This window comes from Rhopalosiphum padi, chromosome 1 (assembly GCF_020882245.1).
Source record: "Rhopalosiphum padi isolate XX-2018 chromosome 1, ASM2088224v1, whole genome shotgun sequence".
NCBI lineage: Eukaryota > Metazoa > Arthropoda > Insecta > Hemiptera > Aphididae > Rhopalosiphum > Rhopalosiphum padi.
Window position 1 is genome coordinate 72057302 of NC_083597.1, and position 22365 is coordinate 72079666.

The window sequence follows — 22365 nt, forward strand, 5'->3', positions numbered from 1 at the left end:
TATATAGTGTATTATACGTCATAATAATATTTTACGTACATTATAATATAGTAATCACTAATTTGTATAAATGTGTTGCGCTATTACTGCAGCAATAATTATTAGTTTGGTATTTTATGTATTACTAATAGTAATTTACTATGTATTGTACTAAAGGTACATCGAAACTTTCAGCATATACGTAGTACCTACATAAATAAGGTATACTTTTATATGGCTACATTTTGTAAATAATATAAAGACTTAAATATACTTGTTAGTCGACATTCTACGTATATTTCTGTTAGGTATATAATATAGTTAGTCCTATAAAATCTAGATTTTTGTGCTCTAAAAAATGTTAAATATTGCTTAACACGACCACTAGCCAAGACATATTCTTCGTGTAAAAATTAATATTATTGTAGAAAAAATTTCAAAAAGTTACTTAATTATAACGGAGTGACGCAAATAAGCAAAAATAGCACTGGAGAGGGATCTCTATTCAATTCGGATCGTATTAAAAAAAAGTAATCTCTTAATCAAGCCAGTGCTCGTCTGAACTTTGCTACATAGATTTTTTTTGATTTTTTTTATTAAAAATGAATATTGCTTATTTAAAATAATTTAAAAAAATAATAAAATATATAAATTGGTATTAAAAAATGTAAATATGTACTTAGAAGTTATAATAATTTAAAGGATAAATAATTTGAAAAATATTTATTTTATAAGATAATTCAACGTAATATTAAAATTTTGATCATGCATATATTTTATATTTATATGATAAATAATATACGTTACATTTTTGTATAAAGTATATACCTATATAAAGAAACTACTATTATAATTATATATGTTTAGTATATAATATAATATATAGATACGCTGTTAACAAATAATAACATGGAGGCATGAAGCATGGCAATAATAAAAATAAACAATGATTATTATAAGTTATACTATATTAACATGAATAAATCAACACGCTTTTAAATTTAAAATAAAATGCGCATTGGAACCTACAGTACCGGGTATTATAAAATATTAAAATCACGATTAACTAGGCTATTTATGAAATCTTCACTTAATCGTATATAAATATTTATATAACAAATATATGTTATTTATTCTGCATAATATAAGTGTAATAAATAAATAAAATTATAAAATTTATTTTTTAGTTATCTATTTGCGTTACTTGACCATGTTTGTTTAATTTACGAAATCACTGAAAAGTATGACCTAAAAACATAACTCATATAGTCACATATATGTTGCTGGGGCGGTATTGACAAGGCCCAAGGAGAGGGGGAAATATAATTGTATGCATACACGATACACATACACATCTCATTTTTTTCTATCGATAGAAACATGAAAACTAATTTTATGTGCTTTACACAATTCACAATATATTATATTTTATTATGAAAAAGTTATATTTATAATAAATGGTTTGTATATTTTGATGATTGATAGAATCACTAATAAATAATGTATATTTACCCAGGCCAATGTAAGGTAGATTACTTAGTACCTACCCATTGGCCATCTCCCTCCATCATTATAAATTCGCCACTGCATTATATATTTTACGGTGAAAGATGAAAATTGGTAAATGTCGTCATTCCCCGGTCAATGACGTCATTAACCAAAATGATTCAATTATGTAGGTAAATGTTGTAAAAAACACGTATTTTAAACTCAAATGTACATCTTTCACCGGTCATTGACGTCATTTACCAAAACTTGTGGTAAATGAAGATAATTAGATAGATCTCAAATGATACACTGATTGTTTTCATATAGATACTATTTAATAATGATTTATTGTTGGCGGGTGATTCATTTTTGAATTTCATCATTTTTGATTTCAATGAAGTTAATGAAAGGTTAAGTTAATTGAAATGAATAAAATAGGTGCATATTATTATAAATTATTTATTTGTACAGTTTTGGTTACTATGACATTTCTGCTGCACTATAAAGACATTTTTTAGTGACACAACCAGTTTTGCAATTGCATCGATTGAAGCCTTGATGACCAGCTATTTTTTGTCCAGCAGCTTTGCGTAATGTTATTTCCCTATCTTTAATTTTTTTCATAGCTTCATCTAGTATTTTCTAGAAATTTTTCTTTGCATGGGGAAATTTGAGCTCTTGTATATTATGTTTCAACACACCATATTCTGTACCGGGTTCAAACATCCGGGTACTTATTTTATTTAAAATTAAATAAATATTATCAAATTAAAATTGGCTTGCATAATTTATACATGATGACATCTTCACATAAAATAATAACAGCAAGTAAATTACGCTAAGAACTTCGAGTCCTATCAACATCTGGTATTGGGATACGAACAGTTGTACCGACTTTGAGCTTTGAACATTTTTCGTTAGACAATCTCAACATTTTTTAATTCAAAACTATTTTTTAAAATTCGATACAATTCTTTCCATAAACGTATTGAACATCATTCTCCAATTAAACCATGGGGATTGACGTCAATAACCGAGGAATGTCTACATTTACAACATTTACCACGTTAACATCATTAACCGTAACATATATACTATACACAAATATACATGTATATTGTATACATATGACAAGAACCCGGTTGGGTAGGTGTCTGCTCTTGCTGTTGCCGTTACTAAATTGTAGTGTTTTATCATTTTTTTTTAAATATAAGACGCCAGGAGACAGGAGTGATCAGAGTGGGCAGCTTATCTTGTCTGCAAGTCTTTCTGTCAAACCTTTATCGACTTGTCGTTATTATTTAAACTTGTTATTGTACAAAACTTGTGTAGATTGTTTAATTCAAATAAAAAATAAAATGTAGAAGACAATCGTAGAAACACAAATTGCTCAATAAAATTATAACAAATGGATAAGTTTGAAAAATATTGGCTGTTTTTAATTTTATTAATATCATATAATACGTTTATTGTTTACTATTTGCAATTTTAATTTCGCAAAAACGGAATGTAGTAGCTATGTAATAGATATGTTATGGTAATAATATGAGAATTCAAAATTTAGCATATATACTATCAAATTTTTAAACAATAATAATATATATTATATATATTTTTTGTATAAAAAGTATGTACAGTGGAATGACGATGATCTCAATGATTAGCTATATCATCTATAATTAATGTGCATCGTGTGTGTAATGTGTATTAATAATATATGATTATTAGAGACTATTACGGCGGTTATGTATAAACTTGGATTATATGTTTTTTTGTAAAGTAAAAAGTTTGTTTTCCTAACTATTTAAACCGGATTGACCTTAGAATTAGAAAACTTCCTTAGTTGAGACAAATAAATATAGGTTTTTACCGTACGCTTATCGTAATTGCGTGAATAACAAAATATAGGTACTCTTTACCTATAAAAATTACACAACGTATGACTCTCAAATAAAACCATTCATTTATAATTACAACTATAGTACCTACCTACCTACCTACTATTAGTAGATACTAACTACCAAGTAGTATAGTTATAGTTTATGTCTATGTAGGTATTTGGTATATATTACCTACAAAATATATAAACACAACAAACTTGATCCCAGAACGAACTACAAATAACAAACCATTATATGTACACATGACACATCAATATCATTATATAGCATACTACTATTAATACGCGCCAGTTTTTAATGACGTTAAATTGTATACATGTATATCTACAGTGATTATTAAAAAAACCTAAAATATCGTTAATATTATTCTTTAACAAGTAACAACCGCATAGTTCATATTCGTAAATAGAAACATGAGGAATGTCAGGTTTTTATTCAATCATAGACTATTTTTAATTATGTTTAAAATATTAGTGCTACACTGCTACGATACTTTTTTTAGCTGTTGTATTCGGATAATAAATAATCAGAAAACATTAGAACCCTATTCAATAATAATTTGTATAAAAAAAAACGTAAAATATCGTATTGTAATAATAATTTATTAATAACCTGTATTTATATCTAAAAAAAATATTACTTCCAACGAAATTCAAACATTTTAATATTTTATATTATATAAATTCAGCATAAACAAATTGAGATTTAAATTTTTACAATAATAAAGCACATAAAGTTTAAAACGTAAATTTCATTGATGTAAAAATAAATCAAAACGTCCGATTGTACCTATACCGGCATCATGTATTTGTAATTGTGTCGTTATGACTTTATAAAATAACTCCGTAATGGTTTATTATTGGTAGATTTAGATTATTATTATTATATTATACAATTGTACCGATGACATCTAACCACCTATAGTGTATTCTATTCAAATATAGTAATGCGGTCGCGTATTATATAGATGTGGACATTCGATTTATTATAATTTGATTTTAGTATTTTCATTTTTTTAATTGAACATCTTTTATACTATATTTTCTATGGCTATTGTATTTTATCGGCATACTAAGACTACACAATAGAATTAATGTATGAAAGAATTCGTTTTACATGTACCACACCCTAAATACACGATATATATCTTTTGCATTTGTCTCTAATACACAAGGTATGTGATGTTCTATTAGGAAACCCTTAATTGACGATTTTACAACTTAACCACCCACAGAGTCTAATGGCATCCACATCCGAAGGCTAAGCCTCAAAGGGTTCAGAGGTCAAGACTCAAGACATCTACCTACGGGCTACGACCTACCTTTAGGCACCAAACAGTATATAATTGTGCCCCTGGCCTAAAAATTTACAGTAAGTCGTTGGCGTCTCTGGAACTAAAATATTAAGCTAACCTGTACGTTTATAATACCTAATAATTTAAAAATATTATTAGCCTCGATTTTTCGATGAACTTTGAGCTTTAGCCCATTAATTTAATAAAATAATTTTGGTATATAAAATTAAAGAATTTTAACTTAAATTCGTCAATAAAATTATAATAATAAATGATAACGTGTTAAATATAGATTCTATTCAATATGTCAGATGTCTAATAAATATAATACGCGAATGAATTTCATAGGAATGAATAATATCGATTTACATTTATAAATTGTACTTATAACTACTGTTTAAAATTTCGAGTAGAACCATGATCTTTGAAAAATAAAACAGATCTATTTTACAAGATAAACGATAAATAATTTAACAGATGGATATAAAATAACAAATAGTAATTGCTGATAACTAGTATAACTGCTAAATTGTATAGGTATTTAATAATATAACATTATAAATACATAATATGTTATTACTTCTATAGTCTTTATTACTCTTTTAAAATTTGTGATTTTGTAACCACTATTAAAGAAAGAAGGATAGTGTTCCGAACGATTCATATATATCTAGTTACCACCTATCTAAAGATTGAAAACTGTACATAATTGGTTCATTAAACATGTCATAACACGATTTTCTCAATAGTTTCCCTAAGTATAAGGAATAACTATCAACGGAATTATCTAGTGAAATTTACGAAGACTAGTTTTATACGAAATTTATTTCGGTTAATTGTTCCTAATTCAAACAATAATAGTCCTCCTATAGAGAATCAAAACTTTCACCATCTATCTATTTATCTAATAATAGGTACAGGGTGTTTAATACCCCGTATAAAGTATAGTTCCTTACAATATATATTTGTACATTCGTTTTCAAATAAAAATGACACATTTTGTCATTTAGTAACCTTATAGGGTAAAACAAAATTACATAAATATATATTGTTATACTCAAATAATTTGATGTTCAACATGATTTTAATCATTCAGTAGTTAGTACAAGGATATTATTCATCTAATCATAAATAAAAATTCTCATAAATAATTTTTTAGACAACTAGCCACTAGGTATTGTAAATATTATTGTAATTTATAAAGTGTTTAAGAGTTAAGACAATAGAAATATTTATTATAAACATTAAAATAGGTATATTATTTAAACGAGAGGACATAATTTTAAGATTATATTTATAAAATGGATGATTTTAATATACCTAAAGATTTTATTATTAAACATAACGTATTAATTGTCAACTTTTAGACTAAGTAGAGTAATTAGTTTTTAATTTTTTTTGTGCCTGGGGCTTTAGTTTACCTACGATATAATCTGATATCGTAATACTTTTTATGGCAGCAAATGAATCAATTTTAAATATTATGAATAATTTCTGATAGTAAATGGGAAGAGTTTGTATTTAAAGATGGAAATAAGCAAAGATAAAAATTACCAAAAATAAAAATAGAAAACATTGTTTTTTTATTATTGTATTTATTGTAAATCAAAAATAAATAATTGTAGGTACATTATTTAAATTTTCACCAAAAATTTAAATTAGTATTTTCATAACATAATATCATTTATAAAATATTTTAGATTTTTGAGAGATACATATTTGAAATTTTTTAATTTGTTTACATGCAATATTGACAATAAGTTAATAATACAATATGTTAAATACACATACTAATATTGTTACTCCCTGTCGGGTATTTAAGAATTTTCTTTTTCAAAATTGTTCTTTAATCAATAACTTTGATAGCTAATCAAGTATCAACCTAACCTAATTAAGTTTTTGGTAGACAAAATATAATAATAACTTATGCTTTAAGTTTGATCTCTTATTTTACTCATATTACATTTGAAGATAACAATAAACAGTGGCGTATATAGAAATTAATTTCAGGGGTGGTTAAAAATAATGTCCATTCTTAAATTCCAATTAATTATACAATTAAAATCAATGCCCGTACCAATCATATATTTAAGGGGGGTTTGAACTGACAATAAATTATCTACCTACTACATTTTTAGTTAAATTGAAAAATGTTTTTTTAGAAACGAAGTTTAGAATTACAATCAACGTATTGTGGGTTAAAATTTCTATAATTATAAAAAATTATACATTTTATCAAATTGTATAAAAATTAAATATAATATAATAGAGACACATAAAAATAAAAAGTGTGAATGCATTTAGACAGGGGACACGAAAATGAGCGTTGGGCACCGCGCCCGTTTTTCAAACCCACCCTAAAATTGGTTCTCAGCAACCAATTAATTAATTAACTATCGAACCCAATTAACCACGGCCTATTTCATTGGCGTGATTCCATTAAATTTCAGCAGGTGCAAACAGGCGTGGCTCCAGCCCTCTTCCTCCTAAGAACATATAATATATAATACGTGTGTATGTATTATATTTTTTGCTATAAAGTTTTGTGAAAAGTGTGACTTAATCACCCCCCCCCCCTAACAAACCCATGGAGCCCCTGGGTGTAAATCATAAACATAACATAACAAATAACAATAATTAATATATTAAATGAGCAGGTAATACAATTTTCATTTATTATTCTTAGCTTTTACATAGTTATTCTTATTTTGAAAAATTATTAATTGTGCTAAAGCTAAGCGGCGTCCAGAAACTGGCACACTGCTATTGAACTAGTCAATAACTTTTTTAACATCAGTGAGTTGATATTTTTCAATTTCTAACAAATAAACTACTGAGACATTCTTGGCTCATTATTGTTAATTGTTATCCACATATTTGTTTTTAAACGCCGTAAATATGAAAAAAATCTTTCACACGACGCAGTATTCGTAGGACAGGTGCAAACGCATATCTTTGCACCTGCTATATATTGTCAGGGGACAGGGATGCAAGTACGCCGCGCCGTGGTGCAACCCCGAATTTACACAACTGGCCTATTTGTTTTATTATTTTGACAACCACTATCGAAAACCTGCTATATATTGTCAGGGGACAGGGTGCAAGTACGCCGCGCCGTGGTGCAACCCCGAATTTACACAACTGGCCTATTTGTTTTATGATTTTGACAACCACTATCGAAAACCTGCCGCTTGGCGCACGACGGTCGGCGTTCATTTTTTGTGTCCTCGATTATAAATCTTAAATTCATAACAATTGTTTTTTAATTATTTATAACTTCCAAATGTTAAATTTAAAGTCATTATTATATAAATTAAAAATATTTCAGTTATTTACGTATTCACTAACTAACAATGTACGACTAATGATATATACATATATGTAGTATTTAGTTGATTAATATATAAAACAACTAATACATAACATTAAAATTATAGATCACTCAGATAGTCCAACCACCATTCAGAACCAAGTTAATACTAAGTCTGGTTGCAGATCATCGTCGCTGGTGGGTCATAGCCTTTACTTAAAGCCATCCCTCACGCAAAGGTGATTAGACCAATATCATCATTGTGGGAATCAGAAGTAGAAATACCCGGTATAGAACTACACTTGTATAACAAAACCCTTCTTCTAATTTACCCTACAAAACCGACCGATACTTATAGGGCTCATCAGTCACTTGACTCTAGCTGTACGGATAACTAGGGCTATTGGAATCGGCACTTCAGGACCCGACACTGTAATCGGAATACGCCAGACACGAGATTTTATCTGTATAGCATTCTCTACTAGTGATGAACTCTAAAAAGTTGCTTAAAACACCCGAAAAAGTCGTAACTAACGTGGTTACGGATATGGCTCAATGGAGTAAAAAAATAGAGCCATCTAGCGTAGTATGTCGGCGTAACTAAAATGATTTCAAATCTGCTGTTAAGCAGATGACGGAGTAGAAAAAGTTTACAACTTTTAAACAAATTGAATTATTACGTCATTGTGATCAATATTATTATAATTTAAATATTTCTAAAGTGAAATTCAAAATGTGTACCAAAATATGTATGTAAATGACTTGACTTGACTAATTACCTACAAATGAGAAGTCAGGTACATAAAGCTACTATGTATAATATTTTCTCAGGTTTTTTTTTTTTGGGGGGGGGGGGGGGTGTATCTGATGGCACATTTTTGAGCATTGAAATAAACTTCAGATTTTAACTTGTATGGTTGTTTCTCGTATCAAAGTGAAAACAGTACCTAGTTATTACCTTATGGGTATATTAAATTTTCAGAACTTTTTTTTTTATATTTACTCATTATATATTACAATTTAAAAAGATATAATTTACAATGTAATAGAATTAATTTACCCCTTTAATGTAACTATACAAAATCGTTTAAATTGATGACATTTTTTTATACGGATCAAAAAGTCTGAGAACAAAATACAAGTCACAAGGTTCCTTAATGATATATAGAAATATATTGAATAAATAGGCATAGTTTTTTTTTAGGCTATTAAAGTTGAATGTTGACCAAATTTGATATTTTAATAACAAAATAACGCGATTTTTATAATATAGCAAACATTAAAGAGTGATAAAAAATAAGATTGAATGTTAAAAAGTTTTTAGAAGCTGATGGGGTTTTTCCGCTAAAAATCTTTTTTTAATAATTTAATTATAATCATGCTTGGGATCACAGATATTCATGTTGCGCCATCTATTTGCGTATATGAAAACTATAATGTGTCATTGTTTTTGGCTAATATTTCTTATTTATAGCTTCATTGCCAAATACTATTTTAGCTGTATCAAATCTATTTGGTACTTATAATAAATAATAATATATATTTCCAACATTATAAAATAAAAAAAATAAATAGGAAATAACAAATGTTTCACTTTCTAGATATTGTAGTGTTAAAATATTTTTAAAATTATTTTATGTCTAAAAATACAAATTTTAAATACTTAGTTAAATTTACCTTTAGTTAAGACAGTAAGGTAATTCTTTTTTGTTTATCCCAATTATTTTCGTACAATATAAATTTTTACAAAAGTAAAACTTTAGTGAACCAAATGTTAAACTTAAAAAATATAATATTATCTAATTCACTTTAAATACATTCCTATTAGAGAATACAGGCTTTATATATAACTAAAATAAGCTATCAAAAACCACCTTTAGTGTAAATAAAGTCAAATTAATTAATTTGGCTATTTTTTGAATATCTTGTAATAAAAAATATCCAAAAAATAGTTTTTATTAAAATATACGAGTATGTATAATTAGTATGATAGATACTTTTGATTCATATTTCTAAAAATGATTAATACAGCGAAGTACAAAAACCATTAAATATTAATACCAAATACCAAATACCAATAATACCTACATGGAAAAAAAGGACTTAATAGAAGGACAAATTACTATAATTTAAAACTAATAGATTATAGTTGTGATTGACTCAAGGGCGTTATCTTTCTCTTTGTGGTCACTCAAAATAGATGAATCAGTAAATTAATGCTAATAAATTGTGCTGTTACTATTGGTACTTAATCTATAACCAATAGGTTTTGTAATTTGTACATTTTTTTAACTGAACTGCAATAGGTAAATCATATTATAATCTATAACAATTTAATCTGACAATTTTTCAATTACTCAATTGTTTTAATAACTTAAGTGTCACCTTATATTGTGCTAATAAAAGTACAAATTGTAGCGTCATTAAACCTGTGTCCTTGAAAAGTTGTTCAAGGAGTATAATGGAAGAAAAGTTAAAAAAAATCTACTTTTACCAGACTATAATATATGGTATAAGATATAAATGTAATTTAATACATTAAGTTGTAATCTATTAAACTTTTTTTAATATTACTTATTACCACGGCTTAAGATATCTTAAATCGTGCTTATTACTAATCAGATAAAGTAGACTGTGACACATTGTCACTGGTTGTCATTATTTGTTTCTAGATGGGATAATTTTAAGCTGATGACATTGTAAAAAATCTAAAATCCTATATGATGCCTGAAGGAAATCACAATATTTGATAATTATTGTTATTCTTCAATAATAAACAATCTAATGAAAAACTTACTTTATCCTCCACCGTTGTCCTTTCCTTTACAATGTACCTATTTAAATATTATAATCACTGTAATTTTAGTACCTACCATAGCCCAGCTGCCAAGGCTTAGTCACAGAAAAAAAAATATGTATATAAATACATAAGTAATTAACTAATAACTCTTTCTAGTAACTAATCTTAGTTATCAAATTAAATATTTATAATCAGATATTTTTTTCTTCTAATTTTGGATGTATTACATCCCAAACAGTAACTTATTTTAATCATAAACAGTGTTTTAGAATTTAAACTAAAAAAAAATTCATTATTAATTTAATATTTTACCATTGTAAAAATGTCAAGTGTATTCAGAAAAAAATATTTGTCAATCATTAAAATGAGAAATTTTTTTTTAGATTAACAGTAACTTTGATTTGAACACTTTCAGTAATTTGGAATATTTTTACCAAATCTTTTCTTATTATTGGATTATCATTTTAATAATTTAATGTAATTTAATTTTCAGATAATATAGTTGAAATTCCAACAAAAATTATAAATTTATCAGTGGTATTAATAATTAATTATGTTTACATACATAATTCAATAAAAGTTAATGAAAAAAAAAATTTAATTTTTACGCAATTTCTGTTTAAATATTTTATTGATCATATTTGTGATTGTACGATTTATTGTAATTCTTTAACATTGGGTTATCTGTCCATAATTTTAAAACATTTATTAAATATTAATAACCAAAAAAATATAAATTAATAGTATAGGTACTAATGCCAGAATTTATTAAATTAATAGATTTACCAAAAAACTCAAAACTTGATGTACATCGTCTTACTAATTTATTAAATAATAAATGGATAACTTATTTATATCATAAGAAAAAGTTTATACATAAAAAAAACATATAACAATAAATATTCAAAACATTTATAATTTCCTCAAATAATGCTTATACATATTAGTCTTTTCTAAAATCTATATTTTGTATTACCTTACTCATCTTATATCATAATACATTATAATAAACATATATAATTATTAACATTAACTATAATAGTAAACAGTAGTATTTATTAATAAATTAAAAGTTAGTTGTTTTTGTATTCATAATTAATATATATCTTAGAATAAGAAATAAGTTATACAAATGTAAGTTTAATAAAAAATAAAAAAAATATATAATAAATATAAAAATATGTGTTCTTTAATTTATTTTTACCATTATATTTTAACTGAAGTCTTAATAACAAGACAATTTAATCAAACATACAACTGCCATTAATGGTTTTTAAAAGTAGTTATTGATTTTGTACTCACATAAAAAAATATTAAATTAGTTACTTATATTATTTATTTTTATTATTTAAGTATTATTCTTTATAAATCAAAATAAGTACTTAAAGATATGATAAAAATATTTAAGTATCTTTCAAAAAATGATTATAAGTTACAGAATGTATGCTTCTTTATGATGAATTTTAAGGTTTTATTTAATACTATGAGAAGTTATTTTAATTTATATTTCGTGGTTCTAGAGTAATAGTGCGTCCGCGGGTAAAAATATTATTATCAGGTATTTGATTTTCTCTTTCTAATTTGGGCTCTAATAATACATCACATTTAGTATCGTTGGTTGTTGATATATCATGATCTTCATTAGCTAAAGAAAATGCTGAATATTCTGATGTATCAATACCTTTTATTAATAATTTCTCTTCCGTTTCAAGGACTTTTTCTTTAAGTTCTAAATATTTTATTTGAATATCTTGCAATTCCTGTTTTTGAATCGTCAATTGTTTAATTTTTAATGTTAATTTACTATTTCTATGTTCGAGTGATTTTAACTTTCTTACACATTTACTATTTATTATGTATCTGGCTCCTCTAGTTCTACCTTGATTGTAATTGGTGCTGATCCAAAGAGCTGGTGTTGTATTAGTTTTCTTATTTGGAAATAACGCTCTCTTTAACATCTTTCCTTTATTGGGATGTGTTTTAATTGTCTTCTCTAAATTAATAAAAGTAGGTTTTGATAGAGTATGCATTTCAATTTGGTTATTATAAGCATTAATTGATAAATTATTAGTCAAATTTTGAGTTGCTGAGTTATTACTCTGGGTATAATTAGTATTCAATTTAGTTATGTCCAACTCCATATCATCGGCACTATCATCAGAGCTTACTAAATCTACATATTCTACAACATTAATTTTAGCTAAATTATTAAAATTATGATTATCAGTTAACATTTTGAACAATTTTATTGCTACTTAAAATGTCTTACTATACAATCAAAATTAAAATTTTCTCATATATCTATATTTTTTTGATAGACTGTAGAATAATTTCAAATACTATATTAGAATATATAAGTAATTAATAATTTAATTTTAAATAACCGGGTTAGGTTAAGTTACAATATCCTCAAAAACTCGAATAGTGTTGTTTTATATTGCCTTTAAATCCATATCTTAATGGAATTTCATATTGATGAAGTTTTAAATTTGTTACAACTTTTTTTTTTGCTTATTGAGCATTCTTCTATATTCCATTGCAGTTATCCAGCATTTCAGTAATTGTTTAGTTTGTAACGGAAACCTTGAAATAAAATATTAAATTAAACTAGTATATTGAATTAAATAAAATCGTTTTTGAACAAATTTATATTATATTTATTTATATATAAAATTGTTTGAAAAATTAATTATCTTTTGAATTTGATATATCTTACATGACCACTAAATTATCCAGACATTTTATGATACATCAAGCCCAGCAATTCATTGATACAATTGCCTTGGACTAATAAAAATAAAAGTTTTGTACTGGGATCTTTCTAGTTAAATGAGAGCTTTTATCATGGTCGTCATAATAATAATTCTTTATTAACTAAAGTAATTCAATAATTACAATAAAATAAAATGAAAGTATGTATGTACATATACATGACAAGTTAAAGCTTTTTTTATGCCCCTTAAAAAAAAAAGTAATAATAATGAATAAACAATGTAAATCCTGTCTCCACAACAAAATAAAATATCTAGGTATTATCTAATTATACTAGACGAATGTCTAACTTGTGGGCTGTGGCCTCCACCATAAACAAAAGAAAAAAAGTCAACATTATACTTTGCCTTTTCCGACTTCTCAATCCAAACTAAAAATTAAATTTTAAATACTTCTGTACAAAACCATCATCATATCACTCTAATACTGATAATTGAGGGGTAATCATGACTATTTTAGGTATTAAACAAACAAGTTATCTCGACTACCATAGTTTTTAAATAAAAAAGTATATAGGTAAACATATCATGTTTTTGAAATTTAATTAACCTTTAGTTATATATTCATAAATATAAAAATCAATTGCTTCATGCATGAGAGATCATCACTTAAGAACGGTTCAACAGATTTGGCTGATTTTTTGTTTTATGTTTGTAGTAAATATCAGAACAAGGTTTGTATGAAAATTTTTTTTTGGATAATCCACCTGAAAAATTGCTTATTTGTTACATAAAATATAATAATTAAGTACTTTTTTCGCTCGTCCATATATCAAGGTGACATACAAATCAACAAAAACAATTGTTGAGTTACTAAGCTGAATTACACAAATTTATTTCATGACAGTAGCTTAGTCATTAGTCAATGATATTTTGCTATGTTATCATTCAGTTTGTGATTTATTTATTTGGAAAAAATGCCATCAGTAAAGCTTCAAAATATTGGTCAGTGTACATGCAAAGCAAGACAACTACAATATTGTCGAGTCAATGAGATTAATGAAGAGTTTAGTCAATGTTTTTAGCAAAATCAAATTTTTTGAGCGCAATCCAAAGCAATGTCACTATGTCAGTATGTTTGTAGCTTATATAGACTTATAAACTACTCTATAATTTCTCCCAATTTCAAAATTTTTTCTTAAAGATATCAAAAAAGTTATAGCTTGAATCATGTTCGAATATATACCTAGATATAACCCGAAATAGGGAGATCGCCCATCTCAATTGAAGAAGTTCACAAAGCAATACACTTAATACATCAAAATATCATTCTATATTATACTTGGTGATTTTTTATTGGAATAAGTTAGGTTATATAGCTATTATTTTATATTTATTAGGTATTAGGTATTTAAGAAGTAAAAATAATTTATTATAACTTATAATTATATAAAATAGGTACCTTAAAATTTAAAAAAATAAATATGTCCATAATTAAAATCAAAATTCAAAATTAATAATTTGTTTATAGAGGAAAATATATTAGATTAGGTTAATATCTATAATGATTTTTGAAAATGGATTGTTTATTAAGTTTTATTGCTAAAAAATTCAGTAAATCTAGATAATGTCAAACTATATTTCTCTACTTTTTGTTTCGCCACTTTTCCGATCTTCAAAGATATTAATTTGTTTCATGAATCTGTGTTTCAGTGGTTGGGTCCACAAAATTATAACTATGATTAATTTTAGTAATTAAAACCTAACCTACAATATAACTTGATAATATACTGTTGCCAGTTGGTTAAATAAAATTGTCAATCTATTAATTTACATTACTGCGTTGTAATTTGTATCATCGTGATATACAATTTACAATCCAAATATTTTTTTTAATAAATTATTTTTACTTTATAAATACCTAATAAACATAAAAAAATCATAAGATAAATAAAACTAAATGTTAATTACATATCAAAAATATAATACGAATACTTTTATACGTTTTTGTTTAAGAATTGTGGTAGACAAAATAACCCAGAATACAATTCTATAGTATTTAAATTATAACTTTTTGTATTACAATGGATTCCGCTTATGTGGGCACGTTGGAACCAACCCTGTTTGCCCACATTAAGCCGTTTAGTCATAAAACCTGAATACATTAGGCGGAATCCACTGTAGTACTAATGTCCCATAAAATATAACAAACTAGAACTTACTCAATGACATAGGTACAAATAAAAGCTGTGAATTGACTTGTAAAACTACTCAGGTGTTTTAATATGAAACTTAATTGAATACTGACACCATAATTCAAACTGTGTCTTCAAATTGTATTCCAGTTAACCTACTCACTGATTAATAAAAAATTAGTATCGTGACTTATTACTCTGACAAAATAAAAACATTTTTTTCAATTTCAATACCTGAATAACAATGAATGCAGGTCAACAGGAAATAAAAATGCCTTTTTTTTTTTAATATGTCTCAATCTGTTGAGTCATCATGTAAGAGTAGGTGTAAGTAATGGTACATAAAAGGGCAGGTGACTACCAGACAATGGATTTAGTTAATATTTATACGATTAAGTAAAAAAAAATTTAGATTAAAAGGCTATGGGTTGGTGATCAAATGGTATAGTTTGTGTCAGATAGTCAGGTCTAAAAATTATATAGCACCCCAATGGGTGTAAATAATAGTAATTACTAATTAATATATATGCAGAATAGGAAAAAAAAAGAATTATGAATATACTTATAAAAGTTTATGATTGCTGGTCAAATCAGTAGGTCATGGTATCATGCAACACAGATTGACAGATCTCTCGCGGATTATTGTACCTAAAATTGTTTAAAATTCTATTATAAATTATAATATTGCCGACACTAAAGTAGCACATTTATCAGTGCAAAACTATTGTTTTGATATACTAATATTTTAGCATATCAAAATATTGGTTATAATTTAATTTATAGTAAAGAGATTAAATGGTTTAATTTTGTAAGTTTATGACCAATATTTTAGAACAAAAATAGACAATTGATCGCGATTTGTATTTCGAAAAAAAAAACACATGGCAAGTAAGTTACACAGTTATAATATGCTAATTATAAAATATTATTGTACCTGTTATTTTTTTTTTTTGTTGGACAAATTCAATGATGAATAGAATGAAAAATTGCACTCGTCAACTCACCAGATAGTAGATAGTAGAGAACAAAATACGACGCTTTGGAATCTGGAACGAACACAAATTGATTTGTTGAGATATCATTGATATCAATAAACTATAAACTTACTATAAATTATTGTTCGAGACATACCATACGAATCGTATGTTTATTATTATTATTATTATCTAATATATTTTGTATAATTTGTATTTTGTATACACAACAAAAAAATAAATAAATAGTAAATAGTAAATACACAAGTGCTACAAGTAGAAACTTCTCCAATCTCCAGTAAGGTTCTCCGCGTCCAATATGGAGGAGACGTATAATCAGCATATCGAATTTGTAACAGCTGATATTATACTCTAAGCTTCTATGCATCTTTTCTTCTGACCCAAGGGGACATATTATAATCTATTATACGTATGGTGACCAGATATAAAAATTTTAAAAAAAATTATGTTTTTTTTGGTAAAAATACCATGTGTAAAAGTGGAATAAATAAATACAAAACTTTGTTAATATGTAGGAAACATATTAACAGATAACAAATTAAATTAACTATGCTGTCATCCATATTAGATTGCATTAGCTTGAACCATAAAATTAAAATGAATACCAAATTACAAAAATCATAAACATGTATTAGCCTATAATATTTTCAAAAAATAGTACAATTGTATGTACTTAACACTATTGTTAAGGACACTAGGACATGCATAAAAAAAAGTACTGTCCTACGAAAAATAGTATGTAATATGTTTAATCATGACTAGGTACCTTCAATTTGTTAAAGAATTAAGAAAATAATTGAAATAAATATAAATTAGGAATTATAAACGAAAATAGTCATAATTACAAGTCCATCATATGTAAAAATGAAATGTTTTGCCCTTCGGTGGTGAGGGGGTAACGTCAATCTATCTCAGTGGTCACTTGTCAATCGACTCAATCGTATTCATATATTCATGTGCGGTGAAGTTCTATGGTTCTAGATAGCTACTTGCTAGTACAAATTGAGTACATTCTTGTACGCGACAAAACAAATTTATTAATTTGATTGTTGTATTTTGAACAGCGTTTTACCCACATTACCCACATTAAATGTCGTATGTGAACCACCAAAAAAATTAATAATTTGGGAGTCAGGATTTAGCTGGCACTCTAGTAGTTTTCTATAAAAAAATATTTTGTTTCTTTCAAAAATACTTTGGAATCTTTGGATACTTAATCTACACCAGTATATTTTACTATTGTTATTATTACCTAAACTAAAAGTTTCATTCTTTAAAATCTGAATCGAGATTAATTTTTATTCTAGTACATTAGACTATTTGTAAGTTGTAACAATTATTGAAGGCAGAATATTTTTAAGCAATATAATGGATGTTTTATTTATATTATTTTAAAAAATTTTGAAGAATCTACAGGCCAAAATAAAAATAAGGTGTGGTGCTATTATCGAAAAAAAGATTAACTGCAACTGCAAATCATTTTAGCATAAACAAATCTTTCTTTAAATTACTAAATAATAATACTAATTTAAGAGGGGTTTTATAAATAACATTTGGACACTAAAGTTTTGAAACAAGAATAAAATGTAGTACAGACGTCAGACTGGATTGTTGTAATCTATCACCCTTGGCACACACCAGACATAAATAAATGGGCTGATAGTGATAACAAAAAGATAGGTCTAAGGGTCAACATTGTTAGAAAAAGATAGCATACAACGTAGGACTATTGATAACCATTAATAGCGAGATATGGAGAAAGAAGTTCAACATATTTAGCAAAAGATTACATAGTTTTTATAATTTACCTATAGTCAAAGTATAGGAAGAACTATAAAGAAAAGAGATACAAGAACAAGAAATTAAGATGACAATTATTCAGAGTTCTTGATATATGAATTTCTTTATTCTTCTTTTTACTTTTATTTTTATTTTTCTTTGAGTTAAATACTAGAATGCTCTTAAAAAATGCAAAAGCATAACCTATATTATTTTTTGTTTGTAAAAATGAAAAAAAAAATTAACAAAATATGATTGCAAAATTTAAAAATAAGAACAGTTAAAACAATAATTATTTCTTCTTATTTCTTTTGTTTTGAAATCTATCCAATACACCAAAACGTTTTGACAATGTTGATTTTCCATCATCTATCTCATCTTTAGGCCGTGCATTTAGTGCTCTAACAAATTCCTGAGAAAAAAAATAATCTTGTTTTAATAAAAATCTAAATCCGTGAACCAAAATTAAATATTACCTTTGTTTTTTCTTCTAATATTTTTTCTTTTATTTTTGAAGGGTTAGCTAGGGTTTTTTTCTTGATTTTATTCCTTACTTTGATATTTACTTTTAATGGTTTTACAGTCTATATAAATATAAAATTAATAAGTAAATCATGTTGATATGAAATATTGAGTTTTGATTTACAACAAATTATAACTTTTACTCTAATAGTTAATAGTTTTACTTACTTGTAGTGAATTCCTAGCTGTTAGTTTAGTCTGGAACGTATCTATGTCAACTTCATCTACAGTAGATTCTAATGTTATCATTTCAGCTGGGATCTAAAGTAAAAGTAATATAATTTTAACAAAATTGAAAATGAAGAATTTAAGTTACAACTCTACCTTTTCTAAAAGCATTTTCACTTCAGCTTCTTTACGCTGCTTCTTTGTTTGGAATGGATTCCTCTCCAATGCATCAAAATTAGGTTCACCAGATCCTTATAATTAATTGTTAAAAATTAATAATATACACTTAGTTACGTGTTCAATAAGCATGGTCGCTATTTAATCCTTATAAATAATTCTAACCTGGTACTAATAAGCTTGAAAAACCATTATCATGTCCGGCTCCAAGGACATCTTCAAATGGACAAAAAGCTAAATTATTTATTGTTCTAGCGATATTATGTCTGAGATAAGCGTGCTGTATAGTTTTAGAACAACATTCTTCATATACCTAGATTATAAGTTTATCAATTCAATTATTATGAATGTCAAAACAGTTAAAAGAGTATCATACTTACATCAACAACATTATTGATAGCTACTGCTAAACATCCAGTTTGACTGAATACCATACTTCTTGGACTAGTCCTAACTTTGTAATCTTGTAATGGTCCTTTTAATCTGCGTATATCCCAAACTTTAATACTCCTATCCATTCCAGATGTAGCCATATACCTATATCGATAAAATTAATTTCAAACTATAAATAACTGTAGTGAAATATAATCAGGCTATTTTTACATTCCGTTAGAATTTATAGCAAGTGATGTAATCATGTTTCCATGACAAAGTATTTTAGCGACAGGTTCCCGAAGATTAGGACTCCACATTGACACAACACCTAAAATTAAACAAGGTTAGGTATTATTTAATGATATTCAGTTAAAAAAAAGTTAATAATGACCTTTTGTATGTCCTAAACAGATCAATGCATTATTTGGATTTTGAGTCATGAGGCTCAATCGACCCATTTTCGCATTAAATTGTGTTATTATTTTTCCCATTGATACATCTAACCAGGATAAAAATCCTTCTTCACTCTATAAAATATAAATGGAAATTAAATCTATTATGATAATAATATTAAATAGTTATTGTGCAAAGTAATGTAAAACTTACAGCAGTACTTAAAAGAAAATGATATGGAAGAAATTCCTGGTGTAGAACATTGTTTAAATTCTTCAAGCAATGTACTTCTACACCTTGATTGTCATATATATAAACCCACTTTTTTTGTGCAACCGAAAAAAGATTTTCATTGTGAAGCCATCTGTTAATAAATAATTAAGACATGTGGTTACTTATGAGTTATGATAATAATATTATTTTGATGAATGTCCTTAGCTCACACATAATTGTTGTTTCTGTCTTACTTATGTAGGATAAAGCATATTTGAATTCAGAAAAATCCATCCATTTCATGTTATTAGCTTTAATATTACAGTCTATTTTTTTATTATTAAATTTAAAGGTAAAAATATTATCTAGAACATCTCATAGACTTTTATTGATATTTTAATTTATTTTTAAGTTATAGCTAGCAAAATATTACATTACTACAGTAGAACCTCGATTAATCATGCTCACTCTTCTGAAAATTTAAAAATAAGTATGGACTGTAGATATATTAAATTTAGTTATAATCAAACATTTTATATTAGATAATACACAATATCGACAAACGTATTAATGACATTTTTTGACGATAACAATATGAAGATAAGCAATATGGTACATCGATTATTTTATTTATCGAATCACCTTCAAATTGCTTTATTATAAAATTGTATGTATTTATAACAATAATTAAATAAAAATTTTCAAAATTTCATTATTATAAAAAGTCTTGATTAACCGTGGTTTTCATTTATCTGTATGACCCCCTCCCCACCATTACCACGGATAATCGAGGTTCCACTGTACTTTACAACTCACCAAACATGCTTAAGATAATATTCTTACATCTAAATTTTATAATAGGTTATAAGTTCTAATATTAAAACTAAGAAAACAAAATGTATATGTTATACATTAGTAAAACACATGAAAGGTAAGGCATTTTCTTATCAGTGATAATTTAAAATAGTTTTTTAAAAATGTTTACAGTTACTATTGGCTTACTTGACATCATATACTTCTTCCATAACATTTATTTCACACATCAAATGTTTTGTAATCCAATCCATAGCAGCAACATGGCCTTTTCGTCCTCCAATTAATAACTGCCGACCATTTAATGAGTAGTCAATACTAAAACAATAAATACATTTTAATTTTATATTTATATATTCAAAGGCATACTATAAACTTACTCGTACGGACCAAAATCAAGTTGTAAATCAAAATGTTTTTTAGCACTAGTCACATCGACTGAATTTGATAGCTGTGTTTGAGTAATTTTTGTTGTTTTCTCTCCAGGTTCAGCAATGATATAACTTTAAAGAATAACCAATAATTTAATTTATAATAATTAGGTATGTTGAATTGATTTAATCAAATCAAAACAGAAACAATTAATGATAAAATGTTCAAATGTATAAATAATTATGAAGTGTAATACCCAGAATTTTCAGGTAACAATACATTTGCTGCTTCTGATATTTTAGCTGCTAATTTGTTTTTGGTTTCATTGATTATTCGATTTTGGTGAACTTTCCCCATCTAAAAAAAAGTTAAATAATTAATTACCTAAAATAATTAAAATGCTAAAAATAAATAAAAAATTATACACAAAATAATCTGAATGATTATTGTTTTTGGAAAATAAATTTATTTTTGAAACATTTTATTTGATCCTAAACTAAATAGTTATCTAAGCCTATACTGGCTATACTTTAGTCTTACCTTAAAAATTGAACTGAATTCTATTGTTAAAAATCACATAGATAATTAATTAAAAGAAAGGGCCATTAACACATCGGATGTAAATACATTTCTAAATAGGAGTAGACTGAGTAGAGGAATAAACAATATGAGTAGTAAAGTAGTAAACACAGCTTAAGTTATGTTAAATCGTGGTAGTAAGAGACAACAGTCGACAGTTACTCGTTACTCTTATACACAGTCTAAGACCGTGCTCTTATATGTTACAGAATGCCGCATGGTGAATCCGTAGTGTAATCTCAAATAATTATCAGCTATTATTTATCATTGATACAATTAATATCCATATCATGGAAGAAAA

General features: G+C 26.1%; 2 protein-coding genes across 9 annotated transcripts; both read right to left on the reverse strand.

The window, feature by feature from the left end:
- Window positions 1-11579: 11579 nt before the first annotated feature.
- Window positions 11580-17002, reverse strand: LOC132932336 (uncharacterized). Of its 8 annotated transcripts, none has more exons than XM_060998654.1 (4): window positions 16786-16963; window positions 16683-16724; window positions 16241-16326; window positions 11580-13355 (listed from the first exon to the last, which is right to left on the reverse strand). In XM_060998654.1, the coding sequence occupies exon 4, from the start codon at window positions 13004-13006 to the stop codon at window positions 12269-12271; it is 738 nt and encodes a 245-aa protein (XP_060854637.1). In that variant the 5' UTR covers window positions 13007-13355; window positions 16241-16326; window positions 16683-16724; window positions 16786-16963; the 3' UTR covers window positions 11580-12268. The 8 variants fall into 8 exon arrangements, 7 of the variants coding, with proteins under 7 accessions (XP_060854637.1, XP_060854632.1, XP_060854635.1 ...); XM_060998649.1 differs by having other exon boundaries at window positions 16613-16724; XM_060998652.1 differs by having other exon boundaries at window positions 16613-16724; window positions 16810-16962.
- A 1555-nt stretch (window positions 17003-18557) lies between these two features.
- LOC132917665 (WD repeat-containing protein 46) lies at window positions 18558-22294 on the reverse strand. The gene is made up of 13 exons (XM_060978510.1): window positions 22026-22294; window positions 21742-21842; window positions 21494-21616; window positions 21303-21431; window positions 20301-20451; window positions 20086-20221; window positions 19923-20022; window positions 19700-19856; window positions 19485-19632; window positions 19299-19393; window positions 19143-19235; window positions 18929-19036; window positions 18558-18864 (listed from the first exon to the last, which is right to left on the reverse strand). Exons 2-13 carry the CDS (start codon window positions 21840-21842, stop codon window positions 18745-18747), a joined length of 1461 nt encoding a protein of 486 aa, XP_060834493.1. The 5' UTR covers window positions 22026-22294; the 3' UTR covers window positions 18558-18744.
- Between the last annotated feature and the right edge of the window lie 71 nt (window positions 22295-22365).